The sequence below is a fragment of the Leptodactylus fuscus genome, chromosome 1 (genome assembly GCF_031893055.1).
Source record: "Leptodactylus fuscus isolate aLepFus1 chromosome 1, aLepFus1.hap2, whole genome shotgun sequence".
NCBI lineage: Eukaryota > Metazoa > Chordata > Amphibia > Anura > Leptodactylidae > Leptodactylus > Leptodactylus fuscus.
Genome location: NC_134265.1, coordinates 213,845,888 through 213,870,683, shown reverse-complemented (window position 1 = coordinate 213,870,683; position 24,796 = coordinate 213,845,888). Strand labels below are relative to the sequence as shown.

At 42.8% G+C, this 24,796-nt stretch overlaps 1 protein-coding gene across 1 annotated transcript in view; it reads right to left on the bottom strand.

Annotated features, from left to right (window-relative positions):
* The window catches only part of GIPC3 (GIPC PDZ domain containing family member 3), a 163,121-nt gene that overhangs the window by 16,775 nt on the left and 121,550 nt on the right, over positions 1–24,796 (bottom strand). The window contains exons 4-5 of the mRNA XM_075281425.1: positions 10,187–10,299; positions 3,795–3,797 (exon numbers count right to left, since the gene is read on the bottom strand). Of these exons, the coding sequence (XP_075137526.1) occupies positions 3,795–3,797; positions 10,187–10,299 (116 nt within the window). The remainder of the gene's footprint in view (positions 1–3,794; positions 3,798–10,186; positions 10,300–24,796) is intronic.

Below are 24,796 nucleotides of genomic sequence, written 5' to 3'. Positions count from 1 at the left end.
TTAGACGGTGGTCTTTTTGCAGTAGTGGATGTAATTTGCGTGTGATTCCTCTCAGCGTCTCCAGGTGTGGGTTATATGTGACAACCAGGGGCACTCGATTGTTTTCCTGTTTGGTATTGTATTTTAATAAAACCGATCTTGGTAACCTAGTGGCCCTAGTGATTTGGTTATCAATTTTTCTTGGATGGTAACCCTGCCTCAAGAATGTGTTTTTGAGGCCTCCAAGGTGTTCGTCTCCATCCGCAGGGTTTGAAAATATGCGATGGTATCTGATGGCCTGGCTGTATACCATGGAGTTCTTTATGTGTTTCGGATGAAAGCTATCCCATCTTAGGTAGGTAGGGCGGTCAATTGGTTTCCGATACAGTGATGTCTCAATTTTGTTGTCCTGTATCTTGATGACTGCGTCCAGGAAGTTAATTTCAGAGAAGGAGTGATTGAGCGTCAGGTTGATGGTGGGATGGAACTGTTTGAATTGTTCATGGAACATTTTCAGCTGTTGTTCTGACCCAGTCCAAATGATTAGGATATCAATGAAACGGTAGTAGGCCAGAGGCCTGATGGTGCAGGTGGATAAGAAGTCACTCTCAAGCTTGGCCATGAAGAAATTAGCATACTGTGGCGCCATTTTGCTCCCCATTGTGGTGCCGGTTTGCTGTAGATAGATACAGTCAACAAAAGAAAAGTAATTGTGGGTGAGGATGAATTTTGCCAGTTTCACCACCGATTCAGCGTTCATACCTCGCTTTTCCATGAAAAACTGGCAGGCATTTACACCATCCTGGTGCTTTTAAGAGTACAATGATTCTACATCTACGGTGGCCAGGATGGTTCCATCTGGGAGGGGACCTATAGAGGATAGTTTATTTAATAGGTCTGTGGTGTCCTAAAGGTGGCTGGCTGTATCCTTAACTAAGGGTTTAAGAGTACCCTCCACCCATCCAGAAATCTGTTCAGTGAGGGTGCCCACACATGAAATGATAGGTCTCCCTGGGTTCCCAGGTTTGTGCAGTTTTGGAAGCATATAAAAGGTCCCCGTCCTTGGACTTGCTGGTATGAGGTCGCTTAGGCTTGCTGCTCCATTAGATAACCTTTTTCAGTTTTTTGGAATACTCCTCTGTGGGGTCTGTATCCAATTTGGAGTAATAGTGTGTGTCAGTCAGTTGTCTGTGTGCTTCCTGTATGTAGTCTGATGTGTTCATCATGACTATGGCACCACCTTTGTCCACTGGCTTAATGATGATGTCTTTGTTATTTCTCAGGGATTGTATGGCCCTTCTTTCCTGGACACTGATGTTTTATGGCAGCCCTTTGTTTGTATCCAGTATGGTTGATTTGACCATGTGTCTGAAACAGTCTATGTAATTAGATCAAAATTTCGCCCAGTAGGAGGTGTCCAATTAGATGTCTCCTTTTTTGTTAATATTTGAATCTCTGAAGGGGTAGGTTGGGTCTCCTCTGCATCATCTGTGTCATGAAAATATTCCCTTTGGCGCAGTCTCCTGAAAAAATCCTCCATGTCACTGCACAGTTCAATTTTATCCATGGTTTTAGAAGAACAAAATGAAAGTCCCCTGGAGAGTACCCCAAATTCTGTTTTGGTGGGTTCATAAGTAGAGAGATTGATAACACAGTTCGGTGTTTCCAAATCCGCGTGTGAGTGGTCCACCAAATGTTCCACTGAAAATCTGTATGTTGGAGAGACCGGCCAGAAACTCAGAATGATAATCAATTCACATTGCCATACAATTAAACAACAGAGAATAGACCTTCCCGTGCCAAAACATTTCTGCCAGGAAGATCATAATTTCACCAATGACATGAAAATTTTGATTTTAAGAGGGAATTTTAAATCAAGAAAACAGCGACTGATTTATGAATACAAGTGCATGACCCTATTCAAGACTCTGGATAGTGGATTGAATACATCACGTGGGTTTATGTCTTTTTATACAAATCACTGAACTAAGACAGCCATAAAGATAAAGAATCTGGGAACTGGGGATTGATTATTTGTTTTTATATGTATATAGTAATAAGCCTCTTCTCCCCTCCCTCCTGAAATCCTATCCCTGTATCCAGTCATAGATAAATATGCAGCCTGCAGAAAGTGTTTTTAGATATATCTGAAGAAGCCAGGAAGCTTCGAAACGTCATCATTATGTCATCATCTGTCATCATTATGAGTTAGCCATTAAAAAAGGTATCACCTACTGAATATTTACTAGTGTCTATCTATCAGTCTATATATTCTCCTATCTGTCTCATACATTTATCTATCAAGAATATCTATTTATTATTTCATTATTATATTATTTCATAATTTCATGTCTACAAATTATTCTATGTATAAGTGTATATCAAATGACAATAATGTAATAAACATACACATAGCATACCTTCTGTAATGCAGTAAAATGTGCGACTTGCTATACAAACTGTTAGAAAACAGGCTGGAGCCTCTGCAACAGTGCACAAAGGATTCCGGCCCACTCCTCTGTCTATGTCTGGTCCAGCACTTCAAGGTCTTTCAGGGGGGAGGACTGGAACCTCCTTAGTAGCCTGTGGGGGTTGTCGGTCTCCTCCTGATAATGGAATGTGGACTTCCGGGGTCAAGGGGTCAATCGGCGAGCCGAAGCCGATCAAAAAATGGTTTTTAGCTCCACAGTACAGGCAAGTTCCTTCCCGAAGTCTCTGCTCGCGTCGTTCTGCATTTTCTCTCTTGCGGAGCGAATCCACTTGCATGGGTTCTGCTATCGGTTCCTGCATCGCCTGATTTTGGGACCCCCGGCTGGAAGAAAAAGGTAAGGGGTTATTACCTCGGTTTAATGAAGTCCATCTCTCTAGCTTGCGTTCCGAGAGACGGACATCCATACGAATGCAGAGGTTAATGAAATCGGAGAGATCCGTAGGAGGTTCAATTCGGGCCAGTTCATCTTTAATAGGGCTGGACAAACCTCGGCGAAACAAGGGGAGCAGACCCTCTTCAGACCAGGCAGTATCAACCACCCATCGCCGGAACTCCGTAACATACTCTGCGACTGAGCGTTTACCCTGTCGTAGTGCCAACAGGGCGTTTTCTGCGGTAAAGGACCGGTTTGGGTCATCGAACAGTTGGGCCATAGCTGCGATGAAACTGTCAAAGTTATGTAAGCAGGGATCATCAGTCTCTATTAAAGGATTTGCCCAGGCCAGTGCCTTATGGGTAAGGAGCATAAGCACACAATTTATTTTAGTTGTATCCGTGCAGTAATGGGCGGCGTGGGCCCGAAAAAACAGACGACACTGATTGACGAATCCCCGGAACTTATCCCGTTCACCTCCAAAACGAAAAGGCGGCAGCCTTGGTGTACTCTGGGAGAGCGGAGTCGATCCTGCAGTCTCGAGTTGGGTGCAGCGTTCTGCCAAAGCAAGCACAGCCTCATTTATCTCAAGCCGAAAGGTGTGCAATTCCTGCTGGGAGATTTGCAGAGCTGCTTGTAGTCCTTGCTGGGATGTGCTCACCTCCTGCAGCATCTGACTGCTTGCAGATCACTAGTGGACCGATTATCCACTGATTCAATCTTTAATCCCAGTGCGTGCACACTATCGCTGGTTGTCTGCACCTGTCCATTGAGCTTTTTAATGCGGATGTAAAACGCCTGCACGGCAGCGGTATCCATAATGGCCTCAGTATCTTGTAATGATACTCCTTAATCTAGGGATACCTTGAGCCACCGGCCCGCAAGCAGACTAGCACAACAATATACAGTCAATAATGTTCTTTATCTTGTGCAGGTACAGAGTTTAGACACAGGCTCACACGATATGCAAGAACAGAGTTCAGACAATGCTCAAATGGTATGTAGGAACAGAGTGCAGACAACTTATCCAAGTCCATGCAGGTCTTGTAGCAATGTCATGGATTCCAGGGGCCAAGAGAGGGAGAGTTCAACTGCCAGAGTCCAAAAGCCAGGAGAGAGAGTTCCACTGCCAGAGTCCAGGAGCCAGGAGGGAGAGGGGTTCTGCAGTCAAGGTCCCAAAGCCAGAAGAGATAGGTTCAGCAGCCAAAGTCCAGAAACCAGTGCTGATACTGAGGCACTAAGCAGCAGCAGGTGAGGCTTTTTAAGCAAAGTCCAAGCAGGAACTGGGTGTGCCGAAAGAAGCAGTCTTCTCTATCTTGGAACAGGGCAGATAACAACAAAATGGGCAAAGCAATACACCTGGATCCTGACACTTGCTCAACTGGTCCAAGAGAAAGCTAAGAGAGTGCAAAATCAGGAACAAGCCTGTTCTCAAGCCACACTTCCTGTTGAGACCGAGGTCAATCTACTGGATAGATTTTCTTGGGACCGAGCTTCCTTCATTAATTTCCATGAAGCTTGCAAGCTTTATTTCCATCTCAGACCACATTCTTCAGGTATTCCACATCAACAAATTTCTATCATCATTTCCTTATTACAAGGGTATCAACAGTCATGGGCATTCTCACTCAGGTCACGAAATGTCTTCTGTGGCTAACTTCTTTGCTACCTTAAGTCTGTTATACACACGTGGACAAAATTGTTGGTACCCCAACAAGAAAAACCCACAATGGTCACATAAATAACTTGAATCTGAAAAAAGTAATTAATAAAAATTCTACGAAAATGAACAAATGAAAGTCAGTCATTGCTTTTCAACCATGCTTCAACAGAATTTTCTTAAAAATAAAGTTCATAAAATGTCTTTGGACAGAAAGATGCCTGCCTGGAGATGGAGAGGAGCTGCCTCCTCGAACAGTCCATCTTTTAACAGTAGTAAAGCCAGCAATTGCTGGTTTTACTATTTGTACCCAAGCAGAGGCCGCCTGCTGTCCAGGCCCCTGCCTCCCGACACTTGCATAGTGACAGCGGGAAGAAGAAACTTCTATATCCAGCCTGCAGTCCCCAAGCCCTGTGCCAGCATCTATCCTAGTACGAGAACAATAAAATGTAGCCAGCTGATCCAGATGTATGAAAAGTCCGCGATAAATAAAATATAACTTTTATTTTAAATAAAATAAAACAAGTACTTGTTTTATTTTATTTAAAATAAAAGTTATATTTTATTTATCGCGGACTTTTCATACATCTGGATCAGCTGGCTACATTTTATTGTTCTCGTACTTGTATCCAAACGGGTTGGGTCCTCCCGTGTGCCGTGCTTCCAGGACTATATCTGAGGGGAATGAACTTTTATATGGTGAGCCGAACTATTTTTGCATTTTTCTCGTATCTATCCTAGTAGATTGAAGGACCTGAGATATGACGTCATCAAAATTTCCTCCTGCAGCCACGTCCAGGGAAGTTAGCTTTAGTTCCATGGATCTTACATTTCTGAATAATATATGCAATTGTAGTCACAGGAACATCAAGCTGCTTGGAGATGGTCTTATAACTAGAGATGAGCGAATGCCGTTCGATCGAATAGGTATTCGATCTAATATCATCGAATACAATCGAATACAAGGCCACATACACAGTAAAAATATGTGTCCCCTCCCACCTTCCCTGGTGCGTTTTTTGCACCAATAACTGTGCAGGGCAGGAGGAACGGGAACTACGACAACGGAGGCAGTGAAAAAAATTGATTCATTCATAAGAACAGCCACCGCTCTATTCGTGTCATTTCAGTTTTGGAGTGATAGGGAGAGTGTGGTGTCAGACTGCTAGTGCAATACAGTGCTTTGGTTAGGCAGGAATTGTCAATAATGGCAGCTCTTTTCAGAGCTCAATAATAGCTAGCTAGCTAGCAAATCATGCAGCGTAGCAGCAGGGGACATGGGCGAGGACGTGGACGTGGACGTGCATACCCAGCTGGGTGTGTAGTCCACAGTCCAGGTACTGGAGAGGGCTGCCAGCATTGCCTCTCGTCAGTAGCAGCAGGGTACGTGCGCGAGGATGTGGACGTGCATACCCAGCTGTATATCCACTCCACAGTCCAGCTACTGGAGAGGGGCTGCCAGCAGTGTCCCTCGTCAGTAGCAGCAGGGGGCGATGACGTGGACGTGCATACCCAGCTGGGTGTGTAGTCCACAGTCCAGGTACTGGAGAGGGGCTGCCAGCATTGCCTCTCGTCAGTAGCAGCAGAGGACATGGACGTGCATACCCAGCTGGGTGTCTAGTCCACAGTCCAGGTACTGTAGAGGGGATGCCACCAATGTGTCCTTCGTCATTATGAGCAGGAGACATGGGCTAGGATGTGGATACCCAGCTGTATATCCACTCCACAGTCCAGGTACTGGAGAGGGGCTGCCAGCAGCAGCAGGGGACATGGGTGAGGACGTGGATAACCAGCTGGGTATCCACTCCAGAGCCCAGGTACTGGAGAGATTCAGTCAGCAAACAATTTACTCTCTCTTCATACTCCTCATCCTCCTCCTCCTACAACCCCAGCCCCTAATTCTGCATGTGAATTTTTTTTATTTATTTTTTTATTTTTTTTAAATATATATATATATATATATATATATATATATATATATATATTTCCATTATCTCCCCTCACCCCCAGGGGGTTGCAACTCAACTTTTTAGGGCTACAGCCCAAGGGCCTGCAAAATAATTTTTTAGGGCTCCCCCCAAGGGCCTGAAAATTAATGTTTTAGGGCTCACCCCAAGGGCCTGAAAAATAATGTTTTAGAGCTCACCCCAAGGGCATGAAAATTAAGGTTTTAGGGCTCACCCCCAAGGGCCTGAAATCTAATTTTTTAGGGGTCACCGCCAGGGCCTGAAAATGAAACACTGCTGCTGCATGGCTCTAGTCACCCCAAGGGCCAAAAAATGAAACACTGCTGCTGCATGGCTCTAGTCACCCCAAGGGCCAAAAAATGAAACACTGCTGCTGCATGGCTCTAGTCACCAAAAGGGCATAAAACACTTTTTAAAGGCTCTACTCACTCCAAGGGCCAAAAACACTGCTTTTTAAATGCTCTACTCATGCCAAGGGCCAAAAGCACTGTAGTTTAAAGGCTCCACTCACTCAAAGGGCCAAAAACACTGAATCTTAAAGGCTCTACTCACTCCAAGGGCCAAAAACACTGCTGGTGCGAGGCTCTACTCATGCCAAGGGCCGAAAACACTGTATTTTAAAGGCTCCACTCACTCCAAGGGCCAAAAACACTGCTTGTGCAAGGCTCCACTCACTCCAAGGGCCAAATACACTGTATTTTAAAGGCTCTACTCACTCCAAGGGCCAAAAACACTGCTGGTGCGAGGCTCTACTCATGCCAAGGGCCGAAAGCACTGTATTTTAAAGGCTCCACTCACTTCAAGGGCCAAAAACTCTGCTTTTTAAAGGCTCTACTCATGCCAAGGGCCAAAAACACTGTAGTTTAAAGGCTCCACTCACTCCAAGAGCCAAAAACACTGCTTGTGCAAGGCTCCACTCACTCCAAGGGCCAAAAACACTGTATTTTAAAGGCTCTACTCACTCCAAGGGCCAAAAACACTGCTGGTGCGAGGCTCTACTCATGCCAAGGGCCGAAAGCACTGTATTTTAAAGGCTCCACTCACTCCAAGGGCCAAAAACACTGCTTGTGCAAGGCTCCACTCACTCCAAGGGCCAAAAACACTGTATTTTAAAGGCTCTACTCACTCCAAGGGCCAAAAACACTTCTTTTTAAAGGCTCTACTCATGCCAAGGGCCAACAAATCTCTGCTGGTGCGAGGCTGAACAAAGTTAAAAAGCCTAAAACTCTGCAGGTAGAAGGCTGAAGTCACCTGAAGGGTCTCAATTTCTGCTGGTAGCTCAGCTTAAGGGCCTGTAACTTAATTTGGAAGGGCTCATGTTAAGGGCCTTAAAAGTGAATTTTGGAAGGTCTTACCATATCACACACACACACATCCACAATGACAGTTCAGGGTGGGGACTGAAGGATTTCCCATTGCCTATTCCATCTGTGGTTGTCATGGGCAACGTGATTTAAAGGGGTGCTTGTTAACGTTTGTTGAGCTTAAATTGGGGTTTGTGTCCTCCATTTGGGGAGTAAAGAAGGTTTCCAGGTATTTTCCCACTTTGATAGAGGTTGTTTTGAATGTGGAAATTGTGTAGCTGTTAGGCTGTGATAGTGGGGTAATAGAGGGACTTTGGTGTGTTAGATGCCCCCAGGCATGCTTCCCCTGCTGTCCCAATTGGATTTTAGAGGTGTTGGCATCATTTGCTGAGGTGTGATAGTGGACTTGGTGACTCTCCTGAGTCGAAAGGTGGGATCCCCTGATCAACTTATCCGAGCCTGAGAGACAAACTATGATAGACTATGCTAAGGAGTCTCTGCAAAAAAGGACATTTCATCTCTCCACTTCTCCTGCTGGGGCAGGATTCTTTTTTGTTAAAAAGGGGGTTTAAGGCCGTGTATCGGTTATAGAGCTGTCAATAAGATTACTGTTAAAAACCAGTATCCTCTTCCACTTATCCCTGATTTGCTTACCCAGGGCTCTGGAGATGAATTATTTTCCAAATTGGATTCACGTGGGGCTCATAATTTGATTTGTATCCAAGAAGGGGATGAGTGGAAGATAGCCTTTAACATGCCAGAAGGTCATTATGACTATCTGGTAATGCCTTTTGGTTTAAAGGGGTTGTCCCATCTCAAGGATCCTATCTATACTGTTAGCTTAAGTGGATTTAAGACTTTTCCTAAATACATTGCTTTATCAAAATCAAATCAAAATTATTCACTTCATTGTTTACACTGCATTTCCATAACCACGGGGATGATCTTATCTCTCTACCAAGGACAAGTGATGTAGCTCCCTGCTCTCAGGAGGGGAGGGGGATCTAAGTGCTCGGAGAAGCTTGTATTTCTGAGCTGTTTATCTCGCTCTTCCAGTTTTCGGGTCAGATAATTGAATTTTGCTGATAAGGGCTGAGACAGGGAGTCTGTTACCTCTGTATGTAAACACAGACCTAAAATGGAGTTTATTGGAAGCTGACTCTTGGTCCTGTCACATGTAAATTTGGGATTCTCATCACGTATCAAATTCAGCTCTGCTACATCAGCTTCATATTGTGCATCTTCCAGGGATACTGTGCTACTTTATTTACAACCATCCCTCATTACTGACTGCAAATATGTACTGCTATGAAGAGAGCTAGCAGAGCAAGTGAAACCCCGCCCACCAATTTACCAGAGCAAGTGAAACCCCCACCCACCAATTTACCAGAGCAAGTGAAACCCCACCCACCAATTTACCGAGAAAACCAGGAAGTGAACAGAGCGTACAGCCTGCTAGTTTGTTAGCAGGCAATTTCCTGCCTTCTAAAGAAATATTGTCTGTCTGTCCTACCTTCTGATAACCCTCCTATTATTTGAGGGGGTGCAAGAGTTTGAGGTTGCTAATATCCTGGATTCAAGAAGGTTGAGAGTGGCCCTGCAGTATCTGGTTCACTGGAAAGGATACGTTTCTGAAGAGCATTCTTGGGAATCAGCCAGCTCAGTCCATGCTACTCTGGTTAGGAATTCTAATTGAAGATTTCTTTGTAAACCTGGTTCTGTTTTTAGTGGCTCGGTGGCCCCTCATACAATGTGGCCTGTGGTCCCTCGACATTGCACAGGGTTGCCAGCCCGCTCCTCTGTCTGTATCTGGCCTGGCGCTTCCGAGTCCTTCAGGGGAGGACCGGAACCTTTGCTGTGAGGGTTGCTCAGTCTCCTCCTGAGACCGGAATGTGGACTTCTGGGGTCAGGGGGGTCAGTTGGCGAGCTGGAGCCTATTTAAGTTTGACTGCCGCTGACTGGGAAGTTCTGTTGTCTGTCGGTCTTGTCAGCAAACAACTTCTTTTAGTAATTGATTTCACTGCAGTGCCAGCATTAGTTTCTCTGCCACACCATTTTGGCACTTCTGTATGTTCTTTTACTAAAAAAAATTAGGGTCAAGGGATAATCATACACATTAGGGAGAGTGTGTGCCTACATAGGCATACGGAGCCCAATAGGCCGAAACAGCACTGTCCATAGCTGGGAATCTGTTCCTTTTGGAATAGAAATTTTGGTTTGGCAATAAATCCCACATCATATCAGTAGGCTTATTAACTGAGTCATGTATGATGTTAAGAGAGCTGCCCCTAGAGGGAAGCATACAGAGGCACTGTTCTTCTAATTACATCCTGGAGGATAGATTTGCATATTTTTTTACCTAAAAAAAATTATAAAGATTGAAAAAAAGGAATATTTGTGTGAATGTCTTACCAGTTTTTCCAAAGTAGCTGTGCCCTTATTTCTGAGACGGAGAGTGTCTTTCCCACTGAACATTTCCCCTTCACTGGCACATTTATTGGCTTTGCCTCTTTGCCCAATCATATCTAGAAAAATACAACAGAAAATTTCAATCGGCAACCAAAACTAGCATGTTTTTTTCTCTGCTTTATTCACATTACATCACTGATTTACAGTTGTGGCAAAGATTTTTAATAATATTTTTTGTGTATATGATTCTTATGATATTTGTTTTCTTTAACCGGTTCGTGACGGCTGACTGTATATAAACGTTGGCGCGGCTTGGGCTTTGTGCCGCGCCGACATTTAAAAATTGACCCTTCTAAGACGGGGATCGTGTCTCCCCAAGGGTCTTCAGCTTCGTGAACACAGCGCAAGCTGCAGCTGCTGTTCACGGAGACTTCATCTACACCTGATTGGTTCAGGTCCCGGGCATCTGAGAACCCGGGAGAACCAATCAGGTTTAGAGAAGGTTCACACACACACATCCCCCTTTCAATCAATTTCATTAATTAATTTCATTAATTAAATTAATAATAACATTTTATCTTTTTTTCATTCATTTAGTGTTTAGGTAGGATTTAGGAATTTAGGGTTAGGTATATATTAGGGCGATTAGGATTATAATAGGGTTAGTGTAGTAATTAATTATTAGTATAGTTAGCAATTATTTATTAGTGTAGTAATTAGTATAGTTAATTCATTATTTGTGTAGTTATTAGCGTAGCTATTAGTTAGTAAAGTTAGTATTTATTAGTGTAGGTATTAATTAATTAGTATAGTTAATTCATAATATATTAGTGTAGTTATTAGCGTAGTTATTAGTTAGTATAGTTAGGATTTATTAGTGTAGGTATTAATATAGTATAGTTAATTCATACTATATTAGTGTAGTTATTAGCGTAGTTAGTATAGTTAGGATTTATTAGTGTAGGTATTAATTAGTATAGTTAATTCATAATTTATTAGTCTAGTTATTAGTTAGTATAGTTAGGATTTATTAGTGTAGGTATTAATTTGTAAAGTTAATTCATAATTTATTAGTGTATTTATTAGCCTAGTTATTAGTATAGTTAGCATTTATTAGTGTAGTTGTTAATTAGTATAGTAATTTATTAGTGTAGATAATTAGTTACAGAAATGGCGCAGAAATTGTACACGGCAGAAGAAGCTTATGCCCTTTTATGTTCTGACACTGAAGAAAGTGTGTCAGACAGTGATGCTAATTTTGAGGGGTTTTCAGATAGTGACAGTTCAGACATTAGCGGTCACTCTGGTCCATCCACTACAATGACCAGGACCGGAGAGGCAGAGATGGCTACTAGAGAAATGTCTCCAAATCAAGCCGTGATGCCCAGTACCAGTAGTACACCTACCAGCAGGGCATACTTACAAAGAAGTTTGCTGCTGGAAGTAGCATTTCCCAGCTGGGCAGCTTCCGATTCTGCCACTCCATTTATTCCTGATTTTAAGGCCACCCCGGGTATAAATGTGGATGTGGAAGGTTTTACACCATTTAATTTTTTTAGTTTATTTATTACAGATCAATTTCTAGAGTACATTGTTGCCCAAACAAATTTATACGCCTCCCAATACATGGGGGGTGTGGACCTTGCGGATCAGGTGCTACAGCCGTACCAGGTATCAAGAAAAGTATATATCTGGCCACATATAATTCATTTGTTTTATATAAAAAGGCAGGACATTCAGACACTTTCCTCGATTATCAAGAAAAGATAATTGAAAGTCTTATTTTTACAAGTACTTGCCCCCCCATCCACTTCAATCTGAAGATGTCAAAAGACTGACAGAAGGACATTTTATTGCTCTAATTCCCCCAACAGAATCAAGAAGGAATCCTCAGAAAAGATGCCGTGTATGTGGCAAAAGAGGAATGAGGCGTGATACCCGCTACTATTGTCCAGATTGCCCGTCGCACCCAGGCTTGTGTATCAATGACTGCTTTAAAATTTTCCACACGGAGCCACACTTATAAATTGCTCGTATAAAAATGCACGCTACATATAATTCTTGATAGGTATAGTTTATAAAATGGGGTTACTACATGGGGAATTCCACTTTACTGGCAGCACAGAACTCTGCAAAAGAGCCTTTTGGCGTCCAAAAACTAGTCTCTTTAAATCTACACTCCAAAAGCTAAAAAATGTAGCACCCCTTCTTTTCTAAGCCCTGCTGTGCACTCAAACAGAAGTTTACACCCACATATACAACTTTTTTTTACCCGGCATAACCCACTTAGACGTGCATGTCTCGATGGGCACTAAAATGGCAAGTTTTTTTACTTTGCATATTCATTTTTGGGAAGCACTTTTGAGCTCAAAATACTAATTATACCCCTTGATAAATTCCTTGAGGGGTCTAGTTTCCAAAATGGGGTCTCAATTTGGAGGTTTCTACTGTTTGGGCACCTTGAGGGCTCTGCAAATGGGACATGGTGCCTGATTCCAGCGATATCTGGCCTCCAAAACCCAATTAGCGCTCTCTCTGTTCTGAGTGCTGTCATGTGCCCGTATATCAGTATACTAGAACATATGGGGTATTGTTGCGTTTAGTAGAAATTGTGTAGTAATATGTGGGTTGAAATTTCTCCTTTATCCCCTTTTGAAGATGAAAAATTGGGGGCTAAAGTGACATTATATAAGAAAAAAAATAATTTTAAATTTGCATGTCTCAATGTTAAAAAAATCTGTGAAACACCCGTAGGGTCAAAGTGCTCACTATACCCCTGGATACATTCCTTGAGGGGTCTAGTTTTCAAAAGGGGGTCATTTTGGGGGGGGGGGGTTCCACTGTTCTGGCACTTCAGGGGCTCCGCAAATGTGACATGGTGCCTGAAACAGATTCCAGCAAAATCTGCCCTCCAAAATCCCAATAGTGCTCTTTCTGTTCTGGACCCTACAGTGTGCCCAGGGTCGGACTGGCCTGCCGGAGCACCGGGGGATCCCCGGTGGGCCCCAGGCCCCGACTATATTTTTGATCATTTTATTTAAGAAAAAGTATAGGCAGGGGCCCGATCTGCATGATCAAGGGCCGATCGGGATGGTTAGGGGACCGATCGGGGCCCTGACATTGCAAATCGGGCCCCTGCCCTGCTGCCCAAGAGGAGGTTTAGCCGTGTCGCCTACCTAAAGCAGAGTTTACAGCTGCCGGGGTAGCGCAGTGGCGGGCGGGAGACCGTCCGTAGTTGGGCCCGCCCCCATGTATCCTGGAAACAAATTGGCTGGATTGAAGAAGCGGAGGCCAGACCTGCAGACAAGGTAAGTGGGAATTTTACAAATTCCCTGCTTTTATTGTCCCCTATTTTGCCCCCCCAATCTTTCAATTACTACAACTAGGTGCCCTTTTCTAGGGCTTCAGCATAACAATACAGTGAGACATTACCTATGGGGTGGGTGCACTACAACTCCCAGCAGCTCCAGATGCCCTGGAGCTGCTGAGAGTTGTAGTCCACCCACCCTATAGATAATGTCCCACTCTATTGTTATGCTGGTGCCCTTTTCTAGAGCTCCAGCATAACAATACCCAAGTTTCAGAAATCACTGAGGACTTGGGTATCTGCCTTTCACTTTGAAAATGGCTGACACCTGGCAGACCTCATTATGTTAATGAGGTCTGCCACTGTCTGGGTGTAACCGCCATTTTGGCAGCCCACCTCTACGTCATTCTGGTCCCATGGCGGACCTGTATGACGGAGAGCTTGCCGCTGTTGTGAACCTAGCATTAGGCTATGGCTACACTATAACTTCCGTCATGCAACCAAAGATGTGTCGCCCTGTGATTCTTTCACTCATGTTAGTGAATGGAGTCACATTGCAACCTGAGGGACCCAATGCGACTCTATTCACTAATGTGAAAGAGTCCCAAAGCGACACTGGTTGCATGACGGAAGTAGTAGTGTAGCCATAGCCTTATGCCATGTTCACAACAGCGGCAATCTCTCCGTCATACAGGTTTTTTTTTATCTTTCAGGTTATGATGGATCACTTGGATTACATCGGATTCGTTGGACTCCATCGATGATCATCTTTTTTTTTTTTTTTTTTTAAATAAAATGGTCAACGAGGGTTGTCTGAGGGAGTTTTTATTTCAGTAAAAAAAAATTCTCTCATGTCTCTTGATTTATTTATTTTTTTTAAATACTTTCTTACCCCCTTAGTAATGGCGACTGTCTGATAGACGGCATCCATTACTAAGGTGTGGCTTAGTGTTAGCTGGTGAATATTCTAGCACTAACCCTCCAATTATTACCCCGGTACCCAACACCATCAGGGGTGCCGGGAAGAGCTGGGTATCGTCCAATACCCAGCTGTCTAAAGAGACTGCTGGGGATTGGGGTGGTCGCAGGCTGGTATTATAAGGATGGGAAGGGCCAAAAACCATGGTCCTTACCACCCTTGTAATGTCAGGCTGCTGCTGCTTGTTATATCTGGCTGGTTATTAAAAATTGGGGGGACCCTATGTCATTTTTTTTCTAATTATAAAGCAACATAGGGTCCCCCCAATATTTCTGAGCCAGTCAGATACAACAAACAGTATCCTGACATTACAAGGGTGGAAAGGGCATGGTTTTTGGCCCTTCTCAGCCATAATACCAGCCTGTTGTTTTCAGCCTTTTCCAGCCTAAAGGTCAGTGCACACTGAGTTTTTTGGTGCTTATTTTGAGTTCCATTGGGAGGCTTTTTTTGGAGGCGGATTTAGCGTCAAAATAAGCACCAACAAATTCAGTGTGCACTGACCCTAATAATTCCAGCCTGTGACTGCCCCAATCCTCAGCAGTCTCTATTAAACAGCCGGGTATTGGATGATAACCAATTCTCCTGAGCATTAGGTATTGGGGTAATAATTGGAGGGTTAGTGCTAGAATATTCACCACTAATGCTAAGCCACACCTTAGTAATGGATGCTGTCTACCAGTCGCCATTACTAAGGGGTAAGAAAGGATTTATAAAAACTCGAGACATGAAAAAAATTTGTTTTTATTGAAATAGACAAATCGTTGACCATTATATTAAAGAATTTAAAAAAAATAAAACAAAAATGATGATCATCGATGGAATCCAACATAATCCAATGGATTATCGTAACCTGAAAGAGAAAAAAACACAGCATAAGGGGCCATTCACACGGAGTAACGCCTCGCGCGTATCAGAGGCGTACACGCCGGCGTTACGGCAGGGCTGCTGAGCACTTCCCATTCACTTCAATGGGAGCACTCATAACGCCGCCGTAACGGCGGTGCTACGAGCGCTCCCATTGAAGTGAATGCCCTGCCGTAACGCCGGCGTGTACGCCTCTGATACACGCGAGGCGTTACTCCGTGTGAATGACCCCTTATAAAGAAAAATTATACTCATGTTACGTCCTCACCCATTCGGACTCCTGCACCATTCTCATGCCGCATTGTACAGTGCAGGAGGCCGGTCTGCTTATGATTACCTGTTCCCGGTCTCTTGTCATTGTGTTGTTATTGTTAGGGTGCATTCACACAGAGGAAAATACTGGTGAATTTGGTGTGGAATCTGCATTAGATTCAGCGCTAAAGAAGCCTCCCATTGACTTCATTGGGTTGCTTTGCAGAAAAAGGAACCCATTGAAGTCAATGGAAGGCTTTTTTTTCAGCACTGAATCTGTCACGGATTCCACACCAAATTCAGCCATTTTCCACCGTGTGAATGTACACTAAGGGGTGTTTGCATTGTGTTTGAAAGCTTATCTGCCAATCAAGCCTGGGACGGGTTCTGGGCTTCCTTAAATGTTTGCTGGATATTGTCTCTGACCTTGCTTTGTCCTTGCTCTTGTTTTGTATTTACTGACCTCTGCTTCTTGGCTTATTGACTAGTCTTTTGGATTGTGATTTGTTACTGTTTTGCCTCTCTGGTTTGACCTCGGTTTGCTGACTCCTCTTCTGTGTTGTTTTTTCTTGTGTTGCATAGCAATGGCTTTTCTACCCTGCTTTTGTTGTAGTGTTGTGTTCTGCATAGTGTGTAAATACATTGTAAAATTGTTCATACAGGATAGGCCATCAGTATCAGATTGGGGATGGGGATGATGAGCTGTTTCAGAGAGAAACTGGGTATGGAAGCAAAAGCAGATGTCTCCATCCACTATATAGTGGACATGTGTTAGGATCAGGTCCCGCAGGCCTCCCGTCCAGCGCATAGCGCCACCTGCGGGCCAATCCAAACCTCACCCTCGGCGTTGTGCAGGGAAGTGTCTGTAGTCTAAGTCCACCTTTCGGCCCACTGAGCATGCTCAGACATTTTTGAGCCGCTTGGAGGCTAAGTGCCATTCTTTCCCTACTGAGCATGCTCAGACAATTTGGGCCTACGCAGAGGCTAAGTCCCATTTTTGCCATACTGAGCATGATCGGTGACGTCATGCCACCGCCCCTGTTGGGCGGAGACTAGCCTTTAAATAGTGTGAGCCGACACCCGCCCGGTGCTCACACGTTGACTATTATATTGAGACAGAGAGGTCAGGGAAAGGTTCCCGTTAAAACTAGGTTGCCAGTTCATGTATTCTAGGTAGGATTCCTGGGTACTGCTGGTAGGGAACTGAATGGCCTATTGGCTCTGTCCAGTAGTATTGTAGCTCCTAAACTGTTGTGGAGCTCTTTTGGGTTGCTGACAGGGGTGGCGGTTAACCCCTGGCAGCCTTTGCCGCAGCCACTCACACTGAAGCTGCACAATACTGTTACCCAGTGAAATTAACTGGAGTCAACCTAAATTGCAGCCTGTTCACACAGGAGCTGCTCAATACTGTTACCCAGTGAAGTCAACTGGTGTAAACCTATTGCAGCCTGTTCACATTGGTGCCACACAACATCACTGCCAGTGCAGTTAACTGGTGGTTCGTTATTCAGGCACACGGCCGCCCCTTCCCCTGGGGCCTGTGGACCTCATTGCAGTCTTCTGCAGGTTAGCAGTTCTGTTAATTATTATTTTATATATACACACAGAACCGTAACAACATGCCAGAGTATTTCAGCTCAGTTCCTATTCTAGTGAATGGGAGCAGAGCTGAGGAATCCCAGCACACCCACTATACAAAGTATGGAGCCACCGTCTTTTATTTCCCATATTCTTTCTGATGCTAGGTTCACACCTGCGCCCAGTTTCCTTTCTTCCGGACCACTTGAAGACCTGAAAAATGGAAACCCAATCCGTTTATAAAGCGGTTACCCAAAAACCCCATAGAGTATAATTGGTAATAATTTTCTCGCCTCATTTTACAAGTGGAATGGGGAACGGATTCCCACGAATGGAATCTAGGCGCAGATGTGAACCATAGATCTGATATTGATGAACTATCCTTAGGACAAGTGAGCAATGTTTTTAGGCCAGAAATCCACTTTAAGTATGGTGGGCCGGATGAAACCTGCAGTATCTTTATAAATATAGATGGTGGCATGGAAAATCAAAAAGTAATCTTCAGAAATATGAGTTTAAATCAGACATATTTACTGAACTTCCAGTAGTGTAACTGGTTGATGCAACTTGTGTTGGGATTGACAGACATTTTACCAGTGATATTTTAAAGTTCTCATACTTTATATAGGAGCATGTCAAAAAGCTATAAGCAGTTACATTTTTTAGCATAGTATATAATTTCATTTTATCTTACTTATAGGGCAATGTCTTCTAAACGGCCCTGTGCTTCTGAGGGTAAATCTGAAGAAGCAGTCCCCAGAAAAAAAAAATATAAAACCGGTGCACAAAAGAGACAGGAAGCAACCAGAAAAAACCTGGAAAAAGCTGGATCAGGTCCAGGGCAGCAGAAATTATGGCATTCAGTAGGTGCTACAAGCCAAAGCTCTGTGCAACCAACATCTGGTTCTGAAGCTGCTCTGCAGCCTGAAGCAGTGGCAGATGTAGGGCCATCCGTAGTTAGTGAAGATGAATCATCTTTATCTGAAGCAATGAAAGATATCTCCAGCTTAGGCGAATTTGAGGAAGAGAGAGAATCAGAAAGCTCAGACATTGTTTTGTCCGAAATACCTTCCACATCATCTGTAAGCAATGCTTTTGAGGCTCCAGACCCCATGTGTAACCTGACTGCTAAATTAAATTTCATGAAAATGCACCCAGTCCAGCCAATGACAGATGCTAGTCACATACTGCCTTTTCAAGCACACAGAGTGTATCTACGCTCTGTGCCTGGTGGCAGCGCAATTCAAAGAAAATGGCTGTCCTATCGGGTAGAAACACAAGAACTTTTTTGTTCAACTTGTATGGCTTTTGGCCCTAATAGGCGAAGCATGTTTATTACTGGGTGGAAGGCTGACAAAATACACGTGTATTCACGCATTAAAGAACATGAGGAGTCAAAGTTGCATCAGGCATCTGTATCTGCTTATTTGTCTGCAGAAAGAAATGCCGACATTGAAACTTTGATCAATGTCAATCTAGCAAATAAAAAAAAGAAAAGGTGCAGCAAAATCGAGCTGTAGTTAAGAGAATCATTGACATCATTCTTTGTATTGCAAAGTTAGCTCTTGCCTATAGGGGGAAGGACGAGGCTGCTCATGCTTTACTAAATGCAAACTTAAACCATGGCAATTTTCTGGAGTTGGCAATACTTTGCAGCAAATGTGATCCTACCTTCAAAAAACATGTTGATGAAGTAATAGTCATGAGTCAAAAAAGAAAAACCAAACACCCAGAAAGTAAAGGGAGAGGTAATCTTGTTACTTTTCTAAGCAAAACTTCTATAAACCGGCTGATTCTAATAATGGGTAATATGGTGAAGCAGAAAATAAGCAAGGATGTCCAAGAAGCTGTACAATTCAGTGTAGAAATGGACAGCACCCAGGATGTTGCAGTTAAGGAGCAATGCAGCATAATTGTGCGATATGTCAAGGACAGGAATGTCCATGAACGACTCTTTTCTTTAATCAATGTCAGTAGCACAACTGGTGAAGAGCTTTTTACAGAGCTGAAAGGCAAATTAGAAAAGTTTTCTCTAAGTGTTACTAATATCATTGGCTGTTCATTTGATGGTGCAGCAAATATGAGCGGCTGCTACAACGGAGTCCAAGCTCGCATAAAAGCTGTAGCAAACAATTCCATATATACTTGGTGCTATGCTCACATCCTGAATTTAGTGATCGTTGATGTCAGTCAGTGTGTCACTTCAGTAAAATCTTTCTTTGGCATGTTGGAAAAAACAGCTGTATTTTTCTCTGAATCCTATAAGAGATCATCTATTTGGACAGAACAGGTATCGTCTCAGTCTCAGGGCTCTGCAAAATTTACTAGGCTAAAAAAAATAGGAGACACTCGGTGGTGGAGTAAGCCAAGGGCACTGAGTACAATTTTTGGCTCATCTCACGATTCTTCAAAACAGCTGTATACTACCCTATTGTACTGCTTGGAACACATCGCTGATTCTCCTCGATTTGACAGTAAAACTGTGAACGAGGCAAACAGTTTGCTTCATGGATGGACAAGGTATGAAACCTTGCTTATAGCATTTCTGTTTATGCAGATATTTGAAATTGCAAGTCCAGTTTCTGACTATCTACAGACCCGAGGACTGGACATTCTGCAGGCTTGGCGAATGATAGAGAATGCCAAAAGACAGATTGGTTGTCTTAGAGACTCATTTTCAGATCTGACTACATTAGTTAACCAGTTCATTGAAATGACTGAAACCATTCTGGATGAGCAGTCTGTAAAGGCCGTACTTGAACATAGTTTACCACAAAAAAGGACAGCAAAGAAAAAAATGATGCCTGGTGAATTAGCTAAAGATGAGCCTCCCCCTGACCCTCTTAAGGGTTTCCAGTGTCAAGTGTTTAATTCGGTTATAGACCAGGCAACAACCAGCATTGAGGTTAGATTTTCCAAAAATGAAACCCTCATCCGTGATCTATCACAATTAGACCCAAGAAGGTTTGGCCAGTTAACACAAAAAGACATTACATCTGAGTCTTTGAAAACAGTGGCCCAGTTGGCAAATGTTGATATTGTACAACTTAAACTTGAGCTTCTTAGTTTCCAAGAGAACTATGCCACTTTGAAAAAACCGTTCCCTTCTGCAATCGATGTTCGTGAAGCTGGTGTTGATAGTGATGGTGAGGATGACATCAATGATGGAACACATGTAGCTTGTGAAAACTGCCTGACCTGCTGCTATAGACTTTTATATGATCACAACTTGCATTCTGCTGCGTATACAAATCTTTTTGTGGTCTATAAGACACTCCTTACTCTGGCCTGCACCCAAGTTTCCTGTGAAAGAGTGTTTTCAAAACTAAAAATTGTAAAAAATCGGTTGAGGTCATCGATTGGACCTTTTAGAATCCCTCATTTTAATGAACATTGAGAGGGATATTTCAATGTCTTTAGATTATGATGACATTGTTGATCGATTTGCAAACTCATCTTCTGTTCTTCAGAAACTGCTGCTGTAAACTGGTTGCGTAAAATGGTTTTTTTTTGTGTCTTACTGCTCGTTCACATCTGCGTTCATCTGTCCTTATTGCAGGTTTCCGTTTCCTGCATAAAACAGATGCAGGAGACGGAAGCCTGCAGGAGACTTTCTCACCCATTCATTTGAATGGGTGAGAAAGCTGTCCGGCCGTGAGCGGCAGAGAGCTTTTGCGCTCTCCGCCGCGAAACCGGGTTTTATAATCCGGACACAGAGTCGGACATGCACTACTCTGTGTCCGGATAAAAAAATCTGGTTTCGCGGCAGAGAGCCTAAAACGCTCACCGCCGCTCATAGAACGGAGACATGAACGCAAGTGTGAACCCAGCGTTATTATGTTTATTCTGTTCTATTTAAGGTTAGTTGTTTGTATTGTGCAGCTGATACATTAAAACTAAGGTTTATAGTAAAAGAAGATGGAAATCCTGACAGGGATATGGTCTATCATACCCCTTTGTCTGTTATGGGGTCCATCTGTTTTCTACTTTGATGTTTGTCACATTGCCTGGCAAAAGAGGCCAGCTATTTGCACTATTTTGTTTGTAAGGTTTGTTGAACTCTATCTGTGATGGAGAATAAGTTAATGTCTGTAATGGAGCTTAAGTTAATGTTTAATTTTATATTACTTATTTAAATGCTATTTATTTGGTTGCCTTTGGTTGTGCAATAAAATCATTTTGGTTTGATTTTCTGTGTATGTGTGTAGAACATAACAAAGTTTGGGTGCTAGGTCTCATGCCTGAATGTATTTAAGATCCATATCCACGGCTAGATCACAAAGTATCAACATCCACTATCGGCGTGGAGAACAGCAGTTTTGACTGCCTACCTCCGTGAATGGTAGCTAGATTTAAATCCATGGACGGTACCTCTAGGCCTCCTGTGCTCTATATGTAGGGTCTTAGGACATCTAATCCGTCTCTGGTAAAACTATTATATTAATCTCCTGAGAATTCCTAATAAAAAAGGGTGAAATGCGTAGAGAAAAAGATGGGGAGTAGTTTCCGAATTATGAAGTAAGAAGATCCATATCACACAGATCTCAGATATTCACCATGCATACCCATATATAAAATAAAATAATTTTTTCTATTCAAAGACAGTAAACCAAGGCGCAGCTAAAAGTGATCAATTTAGTACAAATGACAATACAGTTCTGTTTTGCACACTGTATTGTGTGTGAAAATGCACTTTAAACGTGCATAATGGCAAAAACTGGACGGGCGATATTTAATATGGCAGTAGGGTGGGCCCCTGGAAATAATCCCACTGGTGGGCCCTAGGCACCCCAGTCCGACCCTGAGTGTGCCCATACATCATTTTACATCCACATGTGGGATATTTCTGTAGTTGGTAGATAATGCTTAACAAATTGTAGGGTGCATTTTCACATTTAATCGCTTGTGGAACTGTAAAAATTTGGATTAAAGCAAAATTGTATGTGATAAAATGTTGCTTTTCATTTTAAAGGCCCAATTCTGTGAAACACATGGAAGGTAAAAGTGCTGACTATACCCCTTGATAAATTCCTTGAGGGGTCTATTTTCCAAAATGGGGTCACATTTTGGAGGTTTCTACTGTTTTGGCACCGAGGGCTCTGCAAATGGGACATGGTACCTGATTATGATTCCAGCAAAATCTGGCCTCCAAAACCTTATTAGCGCTCTTTCCGTTCTGAGAGCTGCCATGTGTCCGTATATCAGTATACCAGAACATATGAGGTATTGTTACGTTCAGTAGAAATTGTGTAGTAATATGTGGATTGACATTTCTCCTTTAACCCCTTTTGAAGATGAAAAATTGGGGGCTAAAGTGACATTATATAAGAAAAAAAATAATTTTAAATTTTCATGTCTCAATGTTAAAAAAATCTGTGAAACACCCGTAGGGTCAAAGTGCTCACTATACCCCTGGATACATTCCTTGAGGGGTCTAGTTTCCAAAATGGGGTCACAATTTGGAGGTTTCTACTGTTTGGGCACCTTGAGGGCTCTGCAAATGGGACATGGTGCCTGATAATGATTCTAGCAAAATCTGGCCTCCAAAACCCAATTAGCGCTCTCTCTGTTCTGAGCACTGCCATGTGCCCATATATCAGTATACCAGAACATATGGGGTATTGTTGTGTTCAGTAGAAATTGTATAGTAATATGTGGGTTGCAGTTTCTCCTTTAACCCCTTTTGAATATGAAAAATTGGGGGCTAAAGTGACATTATATAAGAAAAAAAAATAATTTTAAATTTTCATGTCTCAATGTTAAATAAATCTGTGAAACACCCGTAGGGTCAAAGTGCTCACTATACCCCTGGATACATTCCTTGAAGGGTTTTGTTTTCAAAATAGTGTCATTTTGGGGGGTTTCCACTGTTCTGGCACTTCAGGGGCTCCACAAATGTGACATGGTGCCTGAAACAGATTCCAGCAAAATCTGCCCTCCAAAATCCCAATAGCGCTCTTTCTTTTCTGGACCCTACAGTGTGCCCATACATCACTTTACATTCTCACATGGGATAGTTTCATGCTTGGGGGAAATTGCTTAATAGAATGTAGAATGTGTTTTCTCCTTTAACCTGTTGTTAATGTGTAAATTCTAGGGCTAAATTAATATATTGGTGAAAAAAAATTAAAATTGCAAATTTGATCTCTATTTTGTTTTAATTGCTGTGAAATGCTGAAAGGGTTAAGAAACTTCCTAAATGCAGTTATGAATTCTTCCAGGAGTGAAGTTTTTAGAATGGGGTGGTTTATGGGGGTTTCTATTAGAAAGGCCTTTCAAGACCCCTTCAGAACTGAACTGGTCCCTTGAAAAATGTGTGTTGGAAATATTCTTAAAAATTTGGAAAATTACTGCTTGACTTGTAAGCCTTATAACATCTGAAAAAAATGAAAGGGCAATTAAAGTTTGATGCCAATATAAAGCAGAGATATGGTAAATTAAATTTATGAAGTTGTTTTTGGGTAGTGTGACATTATAGATGAAAGGCATGCAAATTCAAAGTTTGAAAACTGCATTTTTTTCAAAATTTTCACCAAATTTCTTATTTTTTCATAATAAAAGACAAAACATATCAACCAAAATGTACCACTGACACGAAGTACAATGTCAGTGGTACATCAAAACAATCTCAGAATCACCATGATAAGTTAATGCATCTCAAAGTTATTACCACATAAAGAGACACGTCAGATTTGAAAAATGAGGCCTGGTCATTTAGGTACTTTTAGGCTTGATCTTGGAGGTTAATGATGCAATAAACAGTTCATTCATATGGTTTATTTGAATTTAGAAATATATAGATATACACTCACCGGCCACTTTATTAGGTACACCTGTCCAACTGCTCGTTAACACTTAATTTCTAATCAGCCAATCACATGGCGGCAACTCAGTGCATTTAGGCATGTAGACATGGTCAAGACAATCTCCTGCAGTTCAAACCGAGCATCAGTATGGGGAAGAAAGGTGATTTGAGTGCCTTTGAACGTGGCATGGTTGTTGGTGCCAGAAGGGCTGGTCTGAGTATTTCAGAAACTGCTGATCTACTGGGATTTTCACGCACAACCATCTCTAGGGTTTACAGAGAATGGTCCGAAAAAGAAAAAACATCCAGTGAGCGGCAGTTCTGTGGGCGGAAATGCGTTGTTGATGCCAGAGGTCAGAGGAGAATGGCCAGACTGGTTCGAGCTGATAGAAAGGCAACAGTGACTCAAATAGCCACCCGTTACAACCAAGGTAGCCAGAAGAGCATCTCTGAACGCACAGTACGTCGAACTTTGAGGCAGATGGGCTACAGCAGCAGAAGACCACATCGGGTGCCACTCCTTTCAGCTAAGAACAGGAAACTGAGGCTACAATTTGCACAAGCTCATCGAAATTGGACAATTGAAGATTGGAAAAACGTTGCCTGGTCTGATGAGTCTCGATTTCTGCTGCGACATTCGGATGGTAGGGTCAGAATTTGGCGTCAACAACATGAAAGCATGGATCCATCCTGCCTTGTATCAACGGTTCAGGCTGGTGGTGGTGGTGTCATGGTGTGGGGAATATTTTCTTGGCACTCTTTGGGCCCCTTGGTACCAATTGAGCATCGTTGCAATGCCAAAGCCTACCTGAGTATTGTTGCTGACCA